The sequence below is a fragment of the Lygodium microphyllum genome, chromosome 3 (assembly GCF_053477565.2).
Source record: "Lygodium microphyllum isolate KBCC chromosome 3, Lygodium_microphyllum_v1.1.10, whole genome shotgun sequence".
NCBI classification, from domain to species: domain Eukaryota; kingdom Viridiplantae; phylum Streptophyta; class Polypodiopsida; order Schizaeales; family Lygodiaceae; genus Lygodium; species Lygodium microphyllum.
In genome coordinates this window covers 58,761,355-58,786,074 of record NC_141137.1, presented here as the reverse complement: position 1 = coordinate 58,786,074, position 24,720 = coordinate 58,761,355, and the positions used below count along the sequence as shown (strand labels likewise).

At 42.8% G+C, this 24,720-nt stretch overlaps 1 protein-coding gene and 1 pseudogene across 1 annotated transcript; both read left to right on the top strand.

The window, feature by feature from the left end:
- The first annotated feature begins 1,461 nt into the window (after window positions 1–1,461).
- On the top strand, window positions 1,462–5,272 carry LOC148038387 (G-type lectin S-receptor-like serine/threonine-protein kinase SD2-5). Its single transcript, XM_087671329.1, has one exon. The coding sequence runs from the start codon at window positions 1,815–1,817 to the stop codon at window positions 4,557–4,559; it is 2,745 nt and encodes a 914-aa protein (XP_087527455.1). The 5' UTR covers window positions 1,462–1,814; the 3' UTR covers window positions 4,560–5,272.
- Window positions 5,273–22,295: 17,023 nt separating this feature from the next.
- LOC148038386 (uncharacterized protein At1g01500-like) lies at window positions 22,296–24,347 on the top strand (annotated as a pseudogene).
- Window positions 24,348–24,720: the final 373 nt, after the last annotated feature.

The following is a 24,720-nucleotide window of genomic DNA, read 5'->3' as shown; positions in this document are numbered from 1 at the left end:
AGAAGTCTAAAGATATGGCAATCATAAGGAAATCATGTTCTTTCTCTTGAATACTTTTTTCTCTCTCCTCTAGTGACTCTCTCTTAGCTCAAACACACTCTATCTCCTTGTTGGCATAAGTGGGGTCCTTGAGTAGTCAATGTGTGGGTGGCCTTGGTGCTTTCACAGTCCCTTTTACTTGTTTAAATCTATTGACTTAGGCATTGAAAAAAATGGGGTTAATAAAAGTTGACATCCTAAAAAATAAAACGCACCCCACCTCAATTTAGTGAGAGTTTTGCACAAAGTATGGCACATTTTCTAGCCACTTAAAAGTTAAAACAAAAATTCGTATGTATTACATATAACTTTCATTTGGGTCAAACAATTGAGCCACCTGCATTGTTTACTGAATGTTATAAAACCTTAAAACATTGCATCCTCAAAAGTCCCTCTATTGGTCCCCTAATTCTCACTTTTTTGTGAATCCATTTTTGTATAACTAGGTCTACTCGATAAAGACATCAAAATGCCCTAGATTTCTTTATTTGAGTATAAGTGTGAGTAGACTATTCAACTATCAAAAAATTTATTGTATAACTCATTTGAAAAAAGAAAAGATATAATGGGGGACCATTACATGTCACTCTATCAAGTATCAACCCCTTTTTACTTCTCAGTTCTCTCTCTCTCTCTCTCTCTCTCTCTCTCTCTCCACTAGCACATGTGTCTAGTTTGCCTGAGCCTCACTGAATTGAGGGGCATATGTGCACAAATTATCCCAAACTTGTCATGTTGCCTTATCTACATTAGGGGCACATGGAGAGATTTCTCTCCATCAAACAAGAGCAAGGGGGGGATGTAGTGGATGTGGAGGTAGCTAATTTGTTTTCAGATGTTACCTAACAATTATTTTTTAGTGTAAGGTAGCTTGTATTGTCAAGCCAAAAAGGGTTTTCATTTGGATTTCCAATAGCAAGAGGTTGGGACCCCATTGCCACCACAAAGGTCCACTGTATCGAAATTGCAAATGGATGGGGCTCATGTGCCCTTGGTGTCTCGCCCGAGAGACCATGGGCACATGAGCCCCTTCCGTTTGCAATTTCGATGCACACATACATGTATGTATGTATGTATGATAATTTGCACAACTTGCCTTATAAAAGCATAAACAACATATTTTGCATTCGTGGACGGCACTCCTATTTCAAATGATGCCATGATTACTATGATATCTTCAATAGCCCGTGTGATGCGAAGCAGCTTTATTATATAAACTGCAAAAGTCCTTAAGGGAAAACCACAATAAAGAATTTCAAAGCAATGCGAGACCCCAAGCAAGTGCACCCAATTAACTTATGTTACGTAATCTTTGTTTAAATGCGAGATGTGATAAATAATTAATGTTTATATTAAAAACTAACGCCGACAGGCGAATCCACACGTCGATTTATGGAGGAAGGCGGAAGTGTCGACGGATCTCGGAGGCCTAGACTGTCTAGTACGAAAGAATCGCAGAGACGTCAGACCACCAAACTCTTCTCGGCTGTTGCTAATTTGCTGCTTGCAAGCTCTTAAGAGTCCAGATGCCCTCAGAGTTCCTTTTTCTACTCTGTCACTGCTCCATTTTTGTGTAACTGTTATCTTCTCTATTGTAGTGCCAAACAAAAACACGGGTCTTCGGAATTGAAGTGTTACAGGCCGCCGTCTGACTGCAAAGACCCTTGTGCGTGCCTCAAGAAAACATGGGCACTCAGTCCTCCTCTGCCATCACCATCCCTTTGCATTTCTGAGAACAATTCCCCATTTGAGAATCGCTCTGCCTTAGGATCTAAATGCACACACAAGCTCCCCATGGTCTTGTTACCCTCCTCTTTTCAATTTACTGCACTTCCTTGCTCCCCCTCAGCTTCCATAAGCTGCCACCAGTCCTTGCCCATGTCTGGCGCCTCAATCAGAGCTACACCCTCAATGTTGATGACACACCTAGCCACCTGGTGGATGCTACAGGCAACAACGCTGGTACTCTTGCTTTCTATCCATTCCCCACTGATGCTGGAGCCAATGACCCATCTCAGAATGCATCCAGCTTCTATGCTTATCTCTGCTTCATCTCCTCCTCCCCTCATACTGCACACTACTTGTCCATTTGCACGAGCTCCAATCAGCAGGTTTATACCAGCCAATCGGCTCCCGATGATCACACACCCGTGGTGTGGTCTGCGAATCGCAATAAGCCTGCAAACGGTAGGCTGATAAGGCTGGCACTCCAGGCAGATGGGGACCTGGTTCTTCAGGGAAATGGTGACACAGAGCCCGCATGGAGGACTGCCACAGCCAACAAGGGGGTGACAAGGATGGAATTGTTGCAGTATCCTATCAATCTGGTACTGTACGGCTCTGCAGATGTGGTGGTGTGGCAGAGCATGGATTATCCCACTAACACCCTCACATACACGCAGAGCCTTAAAGCAGGCATGGAGCTTGTGAGCTGGGCCTCTCCAACAGACCCTTCCATGGGCAAGTACAGTATGGTTTTGCAGGAGGGTGCAATTACACTCTATGCTACCTTGCAGAGAACAACATTGCCCTACTGGAGATCCTCGCCCTTGATTGACAATTGCACTGACCGGGAGATCAACTGCTCCTCAGTCACTGCCGACCTGGTTTCCCAAGGTTTCATACTCAATAATCCTGATCATTCGCACCAAACCATCAGTGTGCTTCCATGTCAACCCACCTCCTCTGAGGCTAACACAACCTTCCTTCGCCTTGGATCTGAAGGTACCTTGCGTTTGTATATCCTGAGGGCAAAAACCCCTCAATGGATCACACTGTGTGAAGGCACCTCTTTTGGAACAGGTTTCGGACCCTGCAGCCTGCCCCTTCAATGTGGACCTTATGGAGTCTGTGTTGCCGGTGGAACATGTGTTTGCCCAGCTGCTCCATCCCTGTTTTCTTTCTTGAATCAATCTAAACCTTCCAAAGGATGTTCTCTCACTCAGCCACTTGATCTCCAATGCACTAATAACACAACTAGTGTGACCGACCTTCAAATGTTAGATATGCCCGGCTATGATTACTTCTATAATTCCTTCTCCCCCCCACTATCAAATATATCCACTGGGTACAACTGTAGGGAAACGTGCTTAAACAGCTGCTCCTGCCTTGCAGCCTTCTGGCACGCCATCAAGAAAGACTGCTTTCATGTGAATAATGACATTTGGAGCATGCAAGGGTCACTAAATACAAGTGAGTACCATGCATATCTTAAGATTCGTCCATTAAACTACAAGGAAAGCCGCCGTCCGAAACTTGGTATCATTCTTGGATCGACATTAGGTGGTGCTTTACTTGGAACGTGTATCATTGTTGCTGGTATCGTCGTTGCATGTTCATGGAAAAAATCCAAGGAAATAGAGAGTATGAGATTGCTAGATGCCATCCCAGGGTTACCGACAAGATTCACTTACAAAGAGCTGCAAGTAATAACGCACAATTTTTCCAAGTTGTTGGGCAGAGGAGGATTCGGTGCAGTGTACGCAGGCGTGCTGGGAGATGGCACGAGGGTCGCAGTTAAACAGCTGGAGAGTGTGACGCAAGGGGACAAGGAATTCCACTCAGAAGTGGCTATTATGGCAGGGATTCACCACTTCAACCTTTTGCGCTTGTTGGGATTCTGTCTGCAAGGGGCACACAGGCTACTTGTGTACGAGCACATGGAGAATGGATCTCTGGATCAATGGCTGTTCAAGAGTACCTCAAATGACAGCATTCGTCAACCCTTGCCTTGGGATACGAGGTGCAGAATAGCTCTGGGTGCGGCGAGGGGTCTCGCTTACCTGCACGAGGAATGCAGGGAGAAGATCCTGCACCTTGATGTGAAGCCACAGAACATCTTGCTGGATGGGGATTTTGTGGCCAAAGTGGCGGATTTCGGGCTCTCTAGACTGGTGCAGAGAGACCAGTCTCGGGTCTTCACCACCATGAGGGGCACCCCTGGTTATCTGGCTCCAGAGTGGCTCAAGGAGAGCACCATAGACGAGAAGTGTGATGTCTTCAGTTTTGGCATGCTCTTGCTGGAGATTATAAGCGGACGGAAGAATCTGGATCTCAGTCAACGAGACTTGGAGCGCATCTACTACCCAGAATGGGCTTTCTGGCAAGCACAAAGTAGTGAATATCATGATGAAGAATCTGCCAGAGCAGCGGCTAAATTGTTTACGGATGCAGAGCTGCAGGGAGAGGCGGACATGGTGCAGCTGAGGAGGATGATCAACGCTGCTTTCTTGTGCGTGCTGGAGGAGCCCACCTTGCGGCCTTCGATGGAGCAGGTGGTGCAGATGCTGGAGGGCCTCTTGGACGTGACGGGACTTCAGCTGTCTGCTCTCCATCAAGGCCTCCTCTTTTCGCTTAAAAGCCCAGCCGCTTACAATCACATGGAAGAGACAGTGAAAGGCATATATGTTGGTGCTTCCAAGCAGAGATCTGACTACGCATCTGGAGCACCATATCTTGCAAAAAATGCTCCCGCGAGAGTGTCGACGGCCAGAATGTCAGTCGAAATTTCTGCAAGGTAGGCTAATCGTAAGCATTTGGCAGAGCACATTTCGAGCCATTCTGCCCCTTTCAGAACACGCATCGTCCACTCACGGACTTCCTGCTGCCTGCTGGCATCCACTCTGGGTGATTCTATCGTCGTCCAAAGGAATAGACCATCGAATCGAAGGAATAGACCACCAAGGGAATAAACTCGAGTTACAACTACAAGAGTCAAGATGACAAGAGACTCAAGGCCATGGAGTATGATGGAGAAGCTGTCTGCATGTCCTGTCACCCACAATCGTACACTCTGACTACTTCACAAGTTTATCGGGTATTCCATGCCTATCCCAACTTCAACAATGACGATTCCCAGATGGACTGATACTGCCGGCCTATCAGCAGGCATAAAGAAGTCCTCTACAAATAAGGCTCGCACACAACGCCCAAAGGCCTTCCAGCAAGCCAAAAGTATGCTTGCTAAATACTTTCGCAAACCTGTTTTTTCAAATCTCCATCTTGTTTTAAGTTAAGAAGGGTGCAATTGTTTAAATGTCTAGGGTATCATTTCTTTTTGAAGAGTACACTATCTTATATTCTTCTTAGAAAGGTATAAATATAGAAGAGCTATGCAAGTCTTCAAAACTAAGGGCTCCAGACTCTCATTTGTTGTACATGTGACGGATAAGTGTGGATTCTTGGAAGAATATGGCTGCTTTCTAGTGAGACGATCAGTATGAGACAATGAAAGAGATAAGCATCCTTAATGTCAAAAGTTGTTTATTAAAAACTATTCTATATCTTTATTTTGGTTGTGGCAAAAGGTAACTCCTGAATCTCCCAAAATCTTCCCAAACATCCAAACTTGAATCCAAATTAGAAAGTGACCTCTACAAAGGAAATAATAGCTCATGGGTCTTCTCTCTCTCTCTCTCTCTCTCTCTCTCTCTCTCTCTCTCTAATCAAGTGGCTTTCCTGATGGTAAGCCACTTGTTTTTATTAACCCATTGACCCGAGTTCAATTCTTCCTTTTTCTAACACCTATACTGAATGAGCGTACAGGACGTAGGAGTTGAACTAAAGACCTTCTAATCACCGCATTGTTTAACTCAACCAACTGAGCTACACCCGTTCTCTCTCTCTCTCTCTCTCTCTCTCTCTCTCTCTCTCTCTCTCTCTCTCTCTCTCTCTCTCTCCCCCCCCCCCCCCGCAACATAATGAGTGGGATCGATAATAGTTGCAATAGGTGACAAGTGACAAGCAAGAGTCACTTGTCACAACTCTATAGAAACTGAATTTGTATCCTTTTTCATTAATTTATCTATATAATGATTTATTAAATTTATTTCCTTTGCACTAATTAGATATAAAGAAAAGTGCATTGGAGCTGGCCACTGATGAGTGGTCACAGGTTATGGTGGACCCACACGGTGGGTTAGAGAAAAGATAGTTCACACTTCCACCTATATGACCCGATTGGGCGCCTGTGACTAGAACTCATGCATATCAGGGCTCGCACACAGAAAGGATTGATGCCTTGAAGTGTGGGCTAGATCCACCAGAACAGACAGTTACAATCAACAAGATGGCATGATCATGAAATGCTTGTATAATGTGCATGTGTGGGCTGAAAGCTTGAAATGCACATTTCTTTGCATAGGAAAGTCACATGAAGATTCGGATACCATTTTTGCGATGTACACGGAAAAAGCTTTCATATGATACCCATATTGGGGGGGTCCCTAAATTCTAGGAGATCCCTAAATTTTAGGAGCCTCGAATTAGCCTAAAAATGCTAGTCCTAAAAAATAGAGATGTCATTCTAAAAATAGTAAGTTCTGTACTCTGACTGTGCTTACTAAATTTGGTTGTTTCTATTCTTGACAGTATTCAACCCAAAAAGGAAGGCCATAAAGAAGAGACAAGTGTCAAGACACTTGTCACACAAGTTTCCAAGTGTCCCACCACTTGTCACATCTCATGACATGTGGCTGGACACTTGTCTTGTGCTACTCCACTTTCCCCTTTTGTACTAGCTCTCCCCTCTCCTATAAATAAGAGCTCGTTTTTCTTCATTGAGCATCATTTTTCTTTGCTGTAAACTCATGTACAGCACCCACAGATAGCCAGAAACTGGCCCCATCCATCCCCATCATCATCCCCCACTTCTCCATTATCAAATTCCTCCATATTCCCTCTTCTATCACTGCTGTTTTACAAGACAACAAGCCTGTAAATTCATTACAGCACCTCCTTCTTGAGCTCTTTCTTCCATTTTAGCTACAAGAAGCAAGCTCTATCCCTGTACTGCTGATCAACGATGGAGAAAGGCTGAATTCCCCTTTTTCTTCTCTCATACTGTAAAGAAATCAGTTCTTATCATTGCATAATAGATAATGCATGTGTGTTTGTACATCTTTGCATGATCTTGTGAGAGTGAGAATTACTTCTTCTCACTCTCAGATTGATTGTAACTGAGCTCTTCCCTAAGGGACTTGGGTTGAGCAGAAATACATTCCTTCGGAGGGGGGGTTGCCCATCTTCAACCCTCAATCTTGTCTCCATTACTTTTACATTTTTATGGCTGTAATTTTGTGAGTAATTTTCATTTTCAGCTTTAAGTGTTCATTCTCTTTTCTATTAAATCTCGAAAACAAGCAAATATCATAATTGTTAAGCATACTACGTTGTTCGGGGCGTTTACAGTGGTATCAGAGCTTTGGCTCGGTCCTCACCCCCAACACTAGTAGTGCTTACAACTATAAGTTTGTTTGTTTTCAGTCCTTGCATTGAGTGCGTGAACATATTTTTTTTTCTTTAGTCTCAATGGATCAATCGAGTGCTATCCTTCAAGCCATTCAAAGTCTTAGAGAGGAGAATCAGCAAATTCGTGAGCAACTTCTCAAACTAGAAAAAGTTGAGAATCCCAAAGAATTCAAGGAAAGAAGCCCATCTACTTCAAGGAGACAAAGCCATACCAATGAAAGGAGCCGATCAAGAAGTCCAACTACTTCTAAGAGGCAGTCCCATTCTACTTCAAGACAAAGAAAGAGATCGCGTCGAAGCTCATCCTCTTCTTCAAAGTCATCTGGCGCCTATTCTGATGGATCCTCTTCTAGTAATGAAGAGTCACACCCTTCTTGTGGAAGACCTCATCATCGTCAAAGGCGTCGACATTCTTCACCCTCGTCTCCATCTTCATCCCCATCAAGCACTTCATCATCTTCAACCTCAATATCCGAGCATGGACGAAGGCATAAGAAGAAGAAGAAGACTAAGTCACTATCTCAACTTGAAAAGAAGATCAAGTTCAGTATGTATGATGGTTCCCGAAATCCTGATCTTCTTCTGAAGTTTATTCGTCAATTTCAAATTTTGTATGGTCGTGACAAGTATAAAGAAAAAGAAAAGATTAAGTTTGCAGCTTTACATTTAACCGACTTAGCCCATACTTGGTGGACGGGGTTGGAATATGATCATGCTGCCCCAAAATCATGGCGGTCCTTTGTTCGCCTGATACAAAGCCAATTTCTTCCTGTTCATTTCAAAAGAGATGTAAAAATGGAATGGGATCGGCTTTGGCAAAGGAAAAATGAGTCACTTGGTGACTATACCAAGAGATTTTGGGAGCTACTTTTGAAGGTCCAACATTTCAAGAAGATCAGCAGTTCAGAAAAGCTTAGGAAGTTTCAAGGAGGTTTGCATTTTAAACTTCATACTGCTCTTAATCATTATCATTGTTCTAGTCTCAGGGAACTCATTGACCATGCTGAGACATGGGAAATGGAGCACAATGGCAACAAATCATTCCAAAAGAATGATAAGAAGAGAGTAGCTGATAATGAGGAGTATTCAGCCCCAAATGAAGGACAAAAACAGTGGCAAAAGCAGCCATCAAATCAAAAGAAGATGAAGCCCTATGCACCTCCTAATGCTCCTCAATTTCGCTCCAATCTATACCCACAAGCAAAGCAATTTTCCGAAGAAGAAAAGCAACGCTTCATGAAAGAAGGGAAGTGCTTTAAATGTGGACAAACAGGCCACATAGCGAAGCAATGTCCAAACAAGGGACAAAGCAAGGTTTCTGACAACAAGCCTAAGTCGCCAGTGAAAATCAATGCTATCAGTGATGTAGTTGCAAACACAACTCACACTCCAGAGACGCGCAAATTATTAAAAGCTTGGGGACAGTTGCAAGAATGAAGAGATGGACACTCCGGTAGAAGTTCGCCAAGCTTTAAATGTTGATGAAGGTGACACAATGAAGACTGTGATACCCTACATTGGCAAGCTCAAGTTTCAAATTCAAGGCTACAGTGACGAAGATACCTTCTGTATCGGAGACCTTGATGGTTGCGATGTGATTCTTGGCATGCCCTGGAATCATAGAATAGATTCAACCATCTTCTCTCAGAAAAAGAAGGTAGAACTCACCAACAAAGGCAAGAAGTACAAGATCCAAGCTGGAGTTTCTGGAGACACCATACCTATGGTAAGCCATATGCAAGTCTCTAGAGCAATTAAGGATTGTGTTCAATGTTGTCTGCTTTATGTCACTGATGTAAAAGATAATATGAATGCTGAAAACCAAGAGCAACTTCAGCTCTTGGAAAAGTATAAAGATTGCTTTTTGGAAGATCTTCCTTATCAGCTTCCCCCAGAAAGGCCAGAAGACCATCATATTGATATTATCCCGGGCAGTTCTCCTCCTAATATAGCACCATACCGTGTGAGCCGTCCTCAACAAGAAGAAATCAGAAAGCAAGTCGAAGACCTACTCAACCGTGGGCTAATTAGGCCAAGTAGCTCACCATTTTGTTCACCGGTTCTTCTTGTTCAAAAGAAAGATGGCACATTCAGGATGTGCATTGATTATCGAGCCCTCAACAAAATCACCGTGAAGAATCGGTTTCCTATTCCCAGAATTGACGACATTTTGGATCATCTAGGAGGCTCAAAGGTTTTCAGCCGCATTGATTTAAAGAGTGGTTATCATCAAATTAGGGTAATACCACAAGATGTACACAAAACTGCTTTTCGCACTTCATACGGTCTTTATGAATTCTTGGTGGTTCCTTTCGGATTAACCAATGCACCAGCCACCTTTAATCGAATGATGGAGCGCATCTTTAGAGAGCATCGACAATATGTCGGTACTTTCTTTGATGATATTCTTGTCTTTAGCAAGAATGAAGAGGAGCATCATCAACACTTGGAAATTGTTCTACAATTACTACAACAAAATCAACTCTTGGTAAATGGTAAAAAGAGTGAATTTTTCATGCATAAAATAAATTACCTTGGGCATGTCATCTCTTTTGAAGGGATTCAGATGGATCCTGAAAAGATCAGGATAATCCAAGAATGGCCTCATCTTCGTGATGTACATGAGGTGCGATCGTTTCTTGGCTTATGTTCTTATTACCGCCGCTTCATCAAGCATTTTGCACATATGGCTTCTCCACTTCATGACCTTACAAAGAAGAAGATCTCTTTCCAATGGAAGGAAAAAGAGAAGGCAGCCTTCACAAGGCTGAAAACAGCTCTTACTTCTGGACCTGTTCTTATCATTCCAGATCTGGTAAAACCATTTGTGGTGGAAGCAGATGCTTGCGGTGATTGTATTGGTGCAGTGCTAAATCAAGAAGGCCATGCCGTAGCCTTTGAAAGCCGCCGTCTAAATGATGTGGAGAAAATGTATGACATTTATGAAAAGGAGCTCTTAGCAGTGGTTCATGCTTTAAAGATATGGAAACATTATCTTTTAGGCAATGAATTCCTTATTAAAACCGATCATCAAAGCTTGAAGTATTTCAAGACTCAAAAGCATTTGCAGGAGAAACATGCAAGATGGGAAAATTTCTTGTCTATGTTTCATTTTCAAATTATGTACACACCAGGGAAACAAAATGTAGTTGCTGATGCACTTTCTAGAGTGCCTCGCATTGCAACTATTACAGTGGCTCATCATGAAGATTTTCAAACGATGAAGAATACTTATGATGAAGATACTGATTTTGCAGCAATTTGGTCAAATTTACAGCAAGGAGGTTCTCATCCAGATTATTCCATCAAAGATGGTTACCTTCTCATGAACAATCGCCTTTGTGTCACTCTTCCTGTTCGACAAAAGGTGCTTAAAGAAAGTCATGAACCCCCTTATGCAGGGCATAGAGGGAGGGCAGCCACTCTAAGTGCAATTGAGCGCTACTTTTATTGGCCAACATTACGAAAAGATACACATAACTTCATTGAGGCTTGTCTGGTATGCCAAAAATCCAAATATGATAGGCAAAAGATTCCAGGATTGTTGCAACCTCTTCCAGTGCCCAAAGATCTATGGGAATCTATCACAATGGATTTCATCTCAGGTATTCCAAGAACATCTCAAGGTCATGATATGATTTGGGTCATAATTGATAGATTCAGCAAACAATCACATTTTATTCCATGTCATAAAACATTGAAATCCGCACAAGCTGCAAGACTTTTCATTCAACATATCTTCAGATTACATGGTATGCCTTCTGAGATCATTTCAGATAGAGACTCCAAATTCACAAGTAACTTTTGGCGTGCTTTATTTGAGAATTTGGGAACCACTTTAAAGTTCTCCTCAGCTTTTCATCCTCAAACTGACGGCCAAACAGAGGTGATGAATCTCACTCTTTTGGATATGTTGAAAGCTTATGTTAGTGAACATAAGTCACAATGGGAGAAATATCTTCCATTATTGGAGTTTGCTTACAACAATACAGTGCACTCATCCACAGGGAAAGCTCCAAATGAAATAGTACAGGGTAAAGTGATTCCTCCTCCAATTATTCGCACTAAAGATAAGATTTTTGCTGCTGATGAGTTTGCTTCAGATTTAAAAACAACAATGGATCAAGTTCGAGCCACTATCAAAGTTGCGCAAGAGCGACAAAAGAAGCAAGCAGATAAACGAAGAAGACCTTTGGCTTTTGAAAAAGGTCAATATGTCTTGCTAAAGTTTGATAAAAGCATGCTCAAACAAGGTTCTAGTCAAAATTCATCTTTTCCAAAGCTCTCCAGTAGATACTTTGGACCCTTCAAAGTGATTGAGAAAATAAATGAAGTTTCTTATCGACTTGAGCTTCCTACTCATTGGAAAATACACAATGCTTTTCATGTAAGTTTGCTAAAACCTTACATAGGACCAGAACCAAAGGAACCCATTACTGAAGATCCCCCAGAAGTTGAAGAAACAGAGCAACTCTTGGAACCTGAAAAGATTTTGTTTCTCAAGGATCGAACCACGAGAAGTGGCCTTGTGACACGAAAATTCTTGCTAAAATTCAAGAATCTACCCACCACAGATGCACAGTGGGTAGATGAAAAACTCATGAAGGATTACCCAAATATTCTACAACAATATCAAGAAGATTTTCAGCTGAGGACAGCTGAATAAAAGCCAGAGGGCTGTCACAACTCTATAGAAACTGAATTTGTATCCTTTTTCATTAATTTATCTATATAATGATTTATTAAATTTATTTCCTTTGCACTAATTAGATATAAAGAAAAGTGCATTGGAGCTGGCCACTGATGAGTGGTCACAGGTTATGGTGGACCCACACGGTGGGTTAGAGAAAAGATAGTTCACACTTCCACCTATATGACCCGATTGGGCGCCTGTGACTAAAACTCACGCATATCAGGGTTAGACTCGCACACAGAAAGGATTGATGCCTTGAAGTGTGGGCTAGATCCACCAGAACAGACAGTTACAATCAACAAGATGGCATGATCATGAAATGCTTGTATAATGTGCATGTGTGGGCTGAAAGCTTGAAATGCACATTTCTTTGCATAGGAAAGTCACATGAAGATTCGGATACCATTTTTGCGATGTACACGAAAAAAGCTTTCATATGATACCCATATTGGGGGGGTCCCTAAATTCTAGGAGATCCCTAAATTTTAGGAGGTCCCTAAATTTTAGGAGCCTCGAATTAGCCTAAAAATGCTAGTCCTAAAAAATAGGGATGCCATTCTAAAAATAGTAAGTTCTGTACTCTGACTGTGCTTACTAAATTTGGTTGTTTCTATTCTTGACAGTATTCAACCCAAAAAGGAAGGCCATAAAGAAGAGACAAGTGTCAAGACACTTGTCACACAAGTTTCCAAGTGTCCCACCACTTGTCACATCTCATGACATGTGGCTGGACACTTGTCTTGTGCTACTCCACTTTCCCCTTTTGTACTAGCTCTCCCCTCTCCTATAAATAAGAGCTCGTTTTTCTTCATTGAGCATCATTTTTCTTTGCTGTAAACTCATGTACAGCACCCACAGATAGCCAGAAACTGGCCCCATCCATCCCCATCATCATCCCCCACTTCTCCATTATCAAATTCCTCCATATTCCCTCTTCTATCACTGCTGTTTTACAAGACAGCAAGCCTGTAAATTCATTACAGCACCTCCTTCTTGAGCTCTTTCTTCCATTTTAGCTACAAGAAGCAAGCTCTATCCCTGTACTGCTGATCAACGATGGAGAAAGGCTGAATTCCCCTTTTTCTTCTCTCATACTGTAAAGAAATCAGTTCTTATCATTGCATAATAGATAATGCATGTGTGTTTGTACATCTTTGCATGATCTTGTGAGAGTGAGAATTACTTCTTCTCACTCTCAGGTTGATTGTAACTGAGCTCTTCCCTAAGGGACTTGGGTTGAGCAGAAATACATTCCTTCGGAGGGGGGGTTGCCCATCTTCAACCCTCAATCTTGTCTCCATTACTTTTACATTTTTATGGCTGTAATTTTGTGAGTAATTTTCATTTTCAGCTTTAAGTGTTCATTCTCTTTTCTATTAAATCTCGAAAACAAGCAAATATCATAATTGTTAAGCATACTACGTTGTTCGGGGCGTTTACACCACTAGTGGTGACAGCTCTCGATAACAAAGAGGTGGGGAGGTGGCAAAGCAACACCAGCAACATGAGAGAGAGAGAGAGAGAGAGAGAGAGAGAGAGAAAGATGATGATGATGATGATGAAAATTTCGAGGGAGAGAGAGAGAGAGAGAGAGAGAGGGTAAGAGAAATAGAGAGATGAAAAAAAAAGAGGGTCAAAGAGATAGAGGAAAATTTTAGGGAGAGGGAGAGAAGAAAAATAGGGGGTAATTTTGGAGAAAAAGAGATCAAGAAAGAATAAAGTTGAGAGATACAAAAGAAAGATGAGGAAAGTGAAATATAATATATGGGAAAGAAGTGAGGAAAATGAATTGCATGGCAACTTCACTTTTCTTGGGAGGTTGCTTCATAGTAGCTTAGTGTGAAGCTATCATGAAGCATCCTAGCATTCCATCTAAAGAATCCTAGTTTTTATTTAAATTTTTACGAAATCGCCTAACACTACAAAATATAGGCCTTATACCGACGTTTAAAGCGACAAAAATGCAAATAACAAAATTTGCCCCCGTCGTCGCAAAAAGTGTTGTTATTGGCGACGCCATAGAATAGTTGATATTACCGTCACTATCAACGTCAGTATTGCCGTCGGTATCAGTCTCGCGACGGTTTGCGACGTATATAACGACGCGAGCAGTAAAATTTGCGACGCTAATAGCGACAGTAATAGGGAAAAAAAATTTGTGTTAGCATTGTGTGCTTTATGAGAGCCATACAAAATAGTTTCTGCACTATTGTGTACAATGCGCTTGCAAACAAAAACAATGTATACTGAAATCATAAAACTGATACATTAAATAAATACATGATCACATAAAAAGCGATTGGTATAATCATGACAGGATATCACTAATACATAGAAAATGTCTACATAGATCAGGCGACTAAAAAATAAAGGTGTGTGAGCTCCAGGGATCCAAGGGCGAGCTACAAATCCTCGTCCCCCGAAAGCTCGTCCCGCCACAAAGGAGCATCGAACGGACTCTACAGAAAAAGAAACAACACATTAGTTCACCATACAATAATGCATTCAAATATCTCATGGTAACTACGGACAAGAAAGATGAGTAACTTACAGGGCCGCCACGTCTATACAATCAGTCGATCAATGCAGTGAGACCGTACCTCTCTGCATATCGAGTCTCAAGGCCAGTCGGATTGCGATTTGTAATGGAGTGCTGCAAAGAAAACAAAATGCTAACTATTAGAAACTTGATTGTCAATACAAAGAATATTTCAAAAAAATAAACAGGCAAAACAAAAGAAAAACTTACAAAGTCCTCCAAATATGTCCTGTGGTCGCCACTCCCAAGATGATGGACCACTCCGACCTCAAGTTGTGCCCTCGCCGCCTCGCGCTGCTGACTCCAACGTCCTGGAGAATCTGTAGCCTCCTCCCTCAGTCGGTGCCAGCCGTTTGCATCTAACCACAAAGGGTTTGCAGCCCCACTCTTGATTGCCTTGCGTGCGTCGGATCGTCTATGTGACATGTATGCAAGCATGCAATCCATCATCCAGCCCGTAGAGAATCTATCTACTGCGGCGGCTGGCATCGGAAACTCCTCGTGTAAGGATGCTACTATGTAGTCCGATTGCTCCCCTCCTGTATGTTCTTCCAATCATCCAAGACGTTGTGCCGAAAAACTTATTGGCACAACTCTCTCGTGCGAGCCACACTCTCCTCCCCTCATCATTCATGATGATGGCTCGTGACCTACTATCGACTAGATATCCATAACCCCTTGGAGTTTGCTTAAGATGGGTCCTCTCCCATCTACGTCTACACTCCTGGGCATATCCAGGAGACCCTTGTGCATCCGGTGTACCGACGGGGGTAATATCTCTAGGAGTGGCGCCCACAGGGGTGCCACCTGCTGATGGCTACGCAAAAGCCAGAGTAACTGGAGTAGACATCCCCACAGGTGTGACAAATCCTGGAGGTGACGCAGCTCCAGCTGAACAACGAGACGGAGACACCGTATCCGTGTCTCAATAGCATCCACCTGAGCCTGAGGCACGCTCCCTGGAAGGGCCACGAGAGCGAGGAGTCGCACTTGTATCCCGTGTCGACCGCGAGTTCACTGCCTCTGTATCTCTACAGCATCCCCCTGATCCCGATGCACTCTCTCCCTCTGGCCCAAGTTGTGAGCGTCGAGCTCGTCTGCTCGAAGCCGAAGCATCTAATCGCGCTAAAGTAGATCTAGCAGAGTGCCCTGACGAAGACCGAGACAGCTCCTGTCTGTCATCTCTCTGAATCTGGCGATCTGATCTAGAGACATGCATGCGAAAATGTCCTGTGACTCCTCATCGCTCATCCCTCGACTCATCCTGAAAATGTCACCTGCATAGACAAAAAATGATGTTAGAATAATCAATTTAAATCATACAAAGCACAGTAATATAAATCATTTTAAAAAAAATCTCACTTAAAATGCATATCTTATGTATCCTTATAAGCGATTGGTCAACGAATTGAGTAAGTGGATGCTCCAAGTATAAAGTATTATATGGTTCTATATTAATCTCCTGACATAACTCTGCATACACTAGAAGGTTGATAGACATGTCATCACAAAAGAATGAGTCCGTCTCGTTCTCAAAGAATTCTTAGACTCCTGTATTTCCATCATTGTTAGCCAATGGTGGCTCCAAGCTTTCAAGGCCTCCACCCCTTGCAATATCGACCCTTCTATTTGCATATTATCTTCATCTATGCTCGGAACATCGCTTTGATCATATACTCTCGCACTTCGGGGAGTTGAAGGTATAACATACCACCATTGAGGTTATCAAGGGTTTGGATAGAAGATTACATGTTCACAAACACATACAAGAGAGTTCAAACCATTGTGACATAAACCATATCGTAATACAATTAGCAAGAAAATGAGTCCATGCACCTGTTCACAGTGGACCAGCAATACAAAGGTGTTGCGCAAATTCGTTCATTTTTTTTCAGAATCTATTTCGAGAAATCTAGATGGATCTCGTCGAACTGTTGCTCCAACTCCTCCAAGTACCACTTTGAACCACTGCACATCGAATAGTATCATGGAGAAGCTACGGTAATCCACCGTAACAATACTTTGCAAGTTTCCAAAATACTCCATCTCATCCACAACCGTATTTGGATCCGTTGCTCATCGCCGGCTCTCTTGCTTGAACCTTGCTATGATACCACAGTCCATTGTGGAGCGCATTTTGTCAATATGCTCCACGCGAAAATGCTGTCCGCACCATCACGCTGCACTATATATTTTATACTGTACATTGAAACACTCAAATTAAATGTCACATGTAAAATTTAGATACGACAAATTCTAAACCCCTCATCACCTTTGGACTACATCCCCTCGAGAATTTTCACTCCTCCATTGAGATCCCTGTCCCTTCGCGAGACGCTGCGGTCAAAGCTCCATGCAACCATCGCGTTGACATAAACCATGGCATCTCCTCCATGCCTTCGGGATATCGAATCGGTCGATGACGCATACTACATCGGAATTCAGCTCACGCTTCCTCTCGATCTTGCCTAGCGATCTGGTACTTTGCGAGCCACGTCTCCATAGAGGCATGGTGCAACATATAAAAGCGATTCACCTTCTCTTCCATTGAGGCATCCATTCTTTTTTCTACCCCATTTCCAACCACCACATCTCCAGTCAGTCTATCATCGTCCTTTAGCGACGACCATAGCATTTCATTGTCTGGTTCCACTGTTGGTAGCCATTGTGAAATATGCACTAGCACCTCAGACACCAACCAACCTTCGGCCATGCTACATTCTGGCCGAGCTCGTTGTCACATAAAGCCTTTCAGGGTTTTCATGAAACGCTCCAAGAAGAACATCCATCGCGTATAGATAGGTCCAACAATCTCCACTTCATCCACAAGATGCACAAGAAGGTGGATTTGTATCATGAGCATGCTAGTGGGCAAGTATTTCTCAAAGAGATAGACCGTCTCCACTGCTCCCCGCCTTGCGGATTCAATAGAGGACGTCTTAATCTCCTTCTGTGAGATCCATTGCACCAAAGTCGACAACCTGTAAATGGCCCCGCGTATTTTTGGAGTAAGACATCCTACGATCGCGATCGATAGTACAAACTGCCACAAATGAGAAAGCATTATGAATAAGGGCTGCATTCCAAATAGCAAAATGCCCATGCTAAATACAAACCATTCGTAGTACAAACCTAACATATCTTATGCCAGTCATGGGATTTTAGCCTTGATAATTGGTCGTCTTTAGAAAATGCGGACCTGAGAGAACGCATCATACCCGTCGGAGTGCGGATAGACTTGATTACTTACTTCACAATGCGTTCTTCTTTAGTGGACAAAACCCAAGGAGCACGAGGAAGCTACACGCGACCATCAGCACTCGACTACAACCAAAGCGCCTCCATCTTACCTACCTCCTTCAAATCCATTCGTGCCCCTATAATGTCTCTCTTTCCTGTGATGTGGTCCCATAACAAGCTGCCCACATTCTTGAAAATATGCATGGGATCCAACAAGTGGTTGACCTGTAAGTGATTCCAATATGGCAACTCGTAGAAAACTGAGAATCGTCGAATTCCATTTGGATGTGATTCCGCGTGGACCATTTTCAGCTCGTACCAGCTTGCGGCGTTCATACGTGTTGGAGGTCGTCCAAGGAAACCTTCCCTGAGTTCATGATCCTCCAGCAAGAAAGCAGTGTGTCCTTGATATACCATCTTCTTCATGGTTCGTGACCTTCGGGAGTCTAACTGTGGCCCGCACAATGGACATGCATGATAACCTGAGGTAACCAGACCTGTTCCAACACCACGACCTAGTGAATACTTGGTTGAACGAGACAAAATATAGATATTACCAGCGAGAACAGAGGCCTGCTCACCTAAACACTCTCCCAATCCCGAAAAGTCATGCATCATCCACATGAGAATGGCTCGAATATTGGTTGACCACCGACCATCACGCCTGCTCATATCTTGCACGGTGACCCCCTCCTCCCACAAAATCTTAAGCTCATTGACTAATGGACGAAGATACACTTCCATATTTTTTACTTTGTAGTGGCTTGGGACGAGCAAGCTAAGGATGAGATGTCCTTTCTTCGTAGAAAGCCATGGAGGGATATTGTAGTTGACAAGGACTATAGGCCACACACTGTAAGAAGTTGAGCGTAGACCGAATGGGTTCACGCCATCCATTACAAGACCGAGCCAAAGATTCCTTGGCTCTCGGGGGCAAAGCCTGGGAAGGTTGAGTCAATGTGGCTCCATGCGCGCGAATCCGCTGATATTCATTGAACTCCATTCGTGGACCTATTTTATGCATACCACGTTGTCAAGCTCACCATGCCGGATGTACGAAACATGTGGTTTATGCGAGGGATGAGCGAAAAGTGTCTGAGAACTTTTTGAGGGATGGTTTGCCCTTGCAAGTCCTGTCGATATCTGTGAGCACCACACTTTGGGCATGTCTCCATAGTCTCGTATTCTCCTCGAAACAGTATGCAATTGTTGATACATGCATGGATGTTATTGTAGTCCATGCCAAGCTTCCGTAAAACATGTCGTACATCATCACGAGACTCAGGCATGGTATTTGCAGGTGGTAATATATGATATTTTAATAACCTGAAAAAAATCATAAAACACCTTGAAAAAGCACAAATGTTTGTAATAATAGTGCTAGAAAAAAAAATCAATGAAGCATATGTACAAGGTACCTGAACAACTCGATCACACTCGTATCGCTCCACTCATATTTTGCTTGCATACTTAAGAGTGCAAGCAGTGTCTTTAGTTGAGATACTCGGCACCCATCATATAATGGTATGGATGCTTCCTCTCTAAGCGGATCAGAAGTCTCGACATCCATGGGAATCAATGCATCGATCATTGCCTCCATCTTAGGCTCCAAGATTGTAGGTAGGTCTGGAAGGTTGCCTGTCTCCTCTGGCATTGACGGTATAGATTGGCCTTGTGAGTGGTGGATTGGCTCCTGCACTCCATCCATCACACGCCCACGTACTCTTCTAATTGGCCGCAAAGGGTGCACTCCCCCTTGGGACGAGACATCACCTCCCTGGATATAAAATTTGCCAGCAAGACGCAATCTTATTGTATATGGTATTCAATTAGCTTACAAGTACAATGCATGATTTATATTAACTTCAAATTACCATTTGCTGAAAATCCGCAATCGCCTGATCAATGATCTCAGATTGAAACTCACCAAATCGTTGTATGTGTTCTATAGACAATCGGTGTTTTCGTTTAATTGCCAACTTGCATTGAGAGCAAGGACATGGGACACGCTGATTAAGATACACCTCGCGATCTTGAACAACAGAACCTTCTTCGTTTTCCATTTTGTCTATGTTACAACAAACAATTTGTTTTTGTTATCATTATTTTCTTTTCTTAGATTGTTATCCTCTCCTTCTATCTCTCTCTATTTCTATGACCTAGCATATAGTATCATAGAGCACTAGTATTTAGTACCTAGTACTCAGTACCTAGCACATAATATTTCGTTTTCTCTCTTCTTCTCCCTCTCTCATTTCCTTTCCCTCCCTCGCCCTCACCCTCTCTTTCTCTCTTTCCCTATTAGGTTTAATGATATTTCTCTTTTTATCTCTCCTCTCTCTCTCTCTCATTTCCTTTTCTCTCTCCTCTCTCTCTCATTCCTTTTTCTCTCTCCTCTCCCTCTCTCATTTCCTCTCCCTCCCTCGCCCTCACCCTCTCTTTCTCTCTTTCCCTATTAGGTTTAATGATATTTTTCTTTTTCTCTCTCCTCTCTCTCTCATTTCCTTTTCTCTCTCTCCTCTCTCTCTCATTCATTTTTCTCTCTCCTCTCTCTCTCTCATTCCTCTCCCTCCCTTGCCCTCTCTCATTCCATTTTCTCTCTCCTCTCTCTCTCATTCATTTTTCTCTCTCCTCTCCCTCTCTCATTTCCTTTTCTCTCTCCTCTTCCTCTCTTTTTCTCTCTCCTCTCTCTCTCTCATTCCTCTCCCTCCTTTGCCCTCTCATTCCTTTTTCTCTCTCCTCTCCCTCTCTCATTTCCTCTCCCTCTCCCTCCCTCGCCCTCATCCTCTCTTTCTTTCTATAGGTTTAATGGTTTTTCTCTCTTTTTCTCTCTCCTCTCCCTCTCTCATTTCATTTTCCCTCTCCCTCTCATTTCATTTTCTCTCTTCCTCTCCCTCTCTCACCCTCACCCTCTCTTTCTATCTCTCTTTCCCTATTAGGTTTAATGATTTTTCTCTCTTTTTCTCTCTCCTCTCTCTCTCTCATTTTTTCTTCTCTCTCCTCTCCCTCTCTCATTTACCTTTCTCTCTTTCTCTCCCTCTCTAATTCCTATCCCTTTTTCACGCTGACCCTCTCTTTTTCTCTTTCTCTATTATTTTTAATAATTTTTCTCTTTTTCTCTCTCCTCTCCCTCTCTCATTTTTTTCTCTCTTCCTCTCCCTCCCTCGTCCTCACCCTCACCCATACCCTCTCTTGCTCTATTTGCCTATTATGTTTAACATCTTATCTCTTTTTCTCTCTCCTCATTCTCTCTTTTTTCTCTCTCCTCTCCCTCTCTCATTTCCTTTTGCTCTCTTCCTCTCCTTCTCTTATTTCTTCTCCCTCCCTCTCCCTCTCTCATTCCCTCTCCCTCTCTCATTTTCTCTCTCTTTCTCCCCCTCCCTCTCTCATTTCCTCTCCCCCTCCCTCTCTCTCTCTTTTTCCCTCTCCCTCTCCCTGATTTCTTCTCCCTCTCTCATTACATACAAATTATACAAAAAATAAATAAATAAGAGAGAGAATACACTCCCTCTCTCTTTCTCTCTTTCTCTCTCATTTCTTCCCCCTCCCTCTCCCATTTCCTCCCTCTCCCTCTCTTTAATTTCACTCTCTTTCTCCCTCTCCCTCTCCCTCTCCCTCTCCCTCATTTCTTCTCCCTCTCACATTATATACAAATTATACAAAAATTAAATAAATAAGAGAGAGAATACACTCTCCCTCTCTCTCGTTCTCTCATTTCATCCCCCTCCCTCTTCCATTTCCTCCCTCACTCTCCCTTCCTCCCCCTCTCCCTCCCTCCCCCATTTCCTCCCTCTCCCTCTCCCTCTCTCAATATATATACACAAATTATAAAAGCAAAAGGGAGACTCTCCCTCCCTCTCCCTCTCTCATTTCCTCCCCATCCCTCTCCCTCTTCCTCTCCCTCTCTTTCTCTTTCTCTCCCTCTCTCATTTCCTCCCCCCTCCCTTTCCCTCTCTTTCTCTTTCTCTTTCTCTCCCTCTCTCTCGTTCTCTCATTTCATCCCCCTCCCTCTTCCATTTCCTCCCTCCCCCTCCCCCTCCCTCTCCCTCTCTTTCTCTCTCATTTCCTTTCCCTCTCTCAATATATATACACAATTTATAAAAGCAAAAGGGAGAGGGAGAGAGAGAATACACTCTCCCTCCCTCTCTCTCTCTCATTTCCTCCCTCTCCCTCTCCCTCTCCCTCTCTTTCTCTTTCTCTCCCTCTCTCATTTCCTCCCCCTCCCTCTCCCTCTCTTTCTCTTTCTCTCCCTCTCTCTTTCTCTTTCTCTCCCTCCCTCTCCCTCTCCCTCTCTTTCTCTCTCATTTCCTCTCCTAAACAAGCAAAAAAGAAAGAGAATTAAACTCTAAACAAGCAAAAGAAGGAGAGAATGGACTCACCGATGAGATATGGCAAGGGTTTGGCGGCTCCTCTTCGCGATGAAGGCTCCTCCTCTCCTTCGCGATCGACAGCGGCGGGGCGGCGGCAAGCCTTCTTCCACTCCCTCTCTCACGACGGTCGCTCTCCCTCTCAAAACGATCGACGAAAATGCGCGAAATGAACCCGCGCTCAGTTTCGGTTTGTTTTTTTTCCCTGTGGGGCATCGCTATTTGTGTCGCAAATGCAACGCAGATAGCGACGCCGCTACCTGCGTCGCTACCCGCCGTCACTATAGGTTTAAATCCTTGTAGTGTAACATGTTATTAAACCACTCAAGGCCTAGTTGTACCCGATTGAGTAGGGGTAAGGAACCCTGCTCCCTCCACTCCTCACACCATCACACTCAATGGGAACAAGAGGAGTGCAATTTCATCACCTCTCCAATATCCCTACTGGCCTTCATGAAAAAGGATATGATAACCCATTGTTAAATGCATAATCAATTCTTATTGGTCAACACACCCTCCACTCCTCACACCATCACAGTCAATGTGGGAATAGGAGGAGTGCAATTTCATCACCCCTCAAATGTCCCTACTAGCCTTCATGAAAAAGGATGTGATAACCCATCATTAAGAGAATTATCAACTCATTGGTTGAAACAAGAATTTCAAAGTTAGCTAGCCAATCACTGTCGTTATGATTTTTTAATTGCTTATTTGCAAAACTCTTTGTAGAGTGATTAGGTATGACTAGACTTAAACAAGTATTTCATAAGGGCCCTATAACCTTCTTGCCCCTAGGTGCCATGGGGCTCTTATGAAAGTTGTCGTGATGTTGTGCGTTCACCATTGAAGTTTATTTTTCATTGTGTGTATCTTTTGTGTACAAGCACCTATAGTTAGGTAAGGCACAATTTATTCAATGCATTCATAATTTTTTGTAAGCATTGCTCAATTGATTGCATAGCATGGATTCTAATTTGCAAACTACATGAGTGATTGGGCACGAAGTTCTTTCCCAAAGCATGTTCTTGATAGGGCTCAATGCATGGAAGAATAGCTTCACATGAAGGTTTCCGTTTTGAAGACTCGAGTGAAAGGGTTTTCCGTTGGATTAACATAAACTTGATTGAATTTTTGCTCTCTTATGAGCAAAATCATGGATGAACTTACAGAGACCCAAACATTGTTGTACCTAGAAGCCACATTTGAAATAGAGATATAGAGCCCTCCTAATTCATATACATATTATAACCTTTATGTTGGGCATGGCAAGCCCACTTTTGGGCCTGATACATCATGGTTTGATGTTAAAGTTTTCTACATCAAAGTTGGTTCATGCCTTCAGAGTGAAGCTCCAAACTCACTCTTTATTCTTTTCCCAAAGAAGGAGATTAACACTGAACTTGAGGTGAATGGTAGTAGAATCTCTCCTCTTGAGAGAGCTTGTTTTGCCCTTCGCAGGGACAGAGTCGGTAGAAGTGAAATATGTGAATACTAATAATCTAAGGACCATATGAGATCTTGCATTTGAAGTGAATAATAGAGATGAGCTTATACTTTCTGGTCTCGAGGAAGTTACTATATTTATATCCTCTACATCATGTGCGTTCAAGGCCTATTTATAAATATCCTTATCAATGAATTTTTCATGAATAAAACATAACCCTTTTCTATTCAATCTGTAAATAACCCATTTATATTACACCTTTTTTTATGTAAAAATGTATAAAATTTGTATTTTAAAAATACCTTATTTTGAACCCACGTGATGCACACATATATTCATGAGTAACTTACCCAAGTTTCTGGTATGCTCTCTTATATTGATTATGGAAAGGACCATCGCTTGCAAGACCAAGCACACAGCTTGGTGGGGACGTCACCCTTGAATAATGAAGCAGGGTGGAATATGGACTGCACTTGTGGCATAAGATCACAAGATTGTTGCCTTTTGAAAGACAGAATAGACTTTCCTATGGTGAGCCCTTCCATGGAAGTATATGTCACTGGAAGGAGCTCTGGTCTTCCAATAGTTTTAACTCAGACAGTACATTTGACACTGCGGAGGAAGAATACAAGGTGCTCTACATTAGAAGCTATTCTAGAAGAGGAAGCTGTTGATCCTAACAAGGTTGTTGCTGAACAGGCTGCTGAAGATGAATCTTGTGCTAAAATTGCAACACACTCATTGATGGGTGACCTGCCAAATAACATCTACTTCTAAGATGTAAGATTGGGTGGCAAAAAAGCGTAAAGCTTTTATTAAACGTCGACGTTAACCCAATGGCCCACTTTGAATATGTAATCATTGATGACAATCAATAGGGTTTTTTTTAAAGCACCGTCAAGAAAGCAAAATGATATGCTTTTGATTCAAAGATTTACGAGCTCTATCTCTAAGAGATTTGGTTGACAGAGCACATCATTGAATGTTACAGTTAAGTGTAGTTCGTCAGCTTCCTCGTCAAAGGTGAGTTGCATGTGTTCATGTAGGAGCATGTCATAGTGCTCGTCAAGATGTTCTTGCTCTTCCCAAGATAGGGGAAATGGCAAGTATTCTTCAAGCTGCTCCTTAGGGAATGCGCCCATGTCTGCAA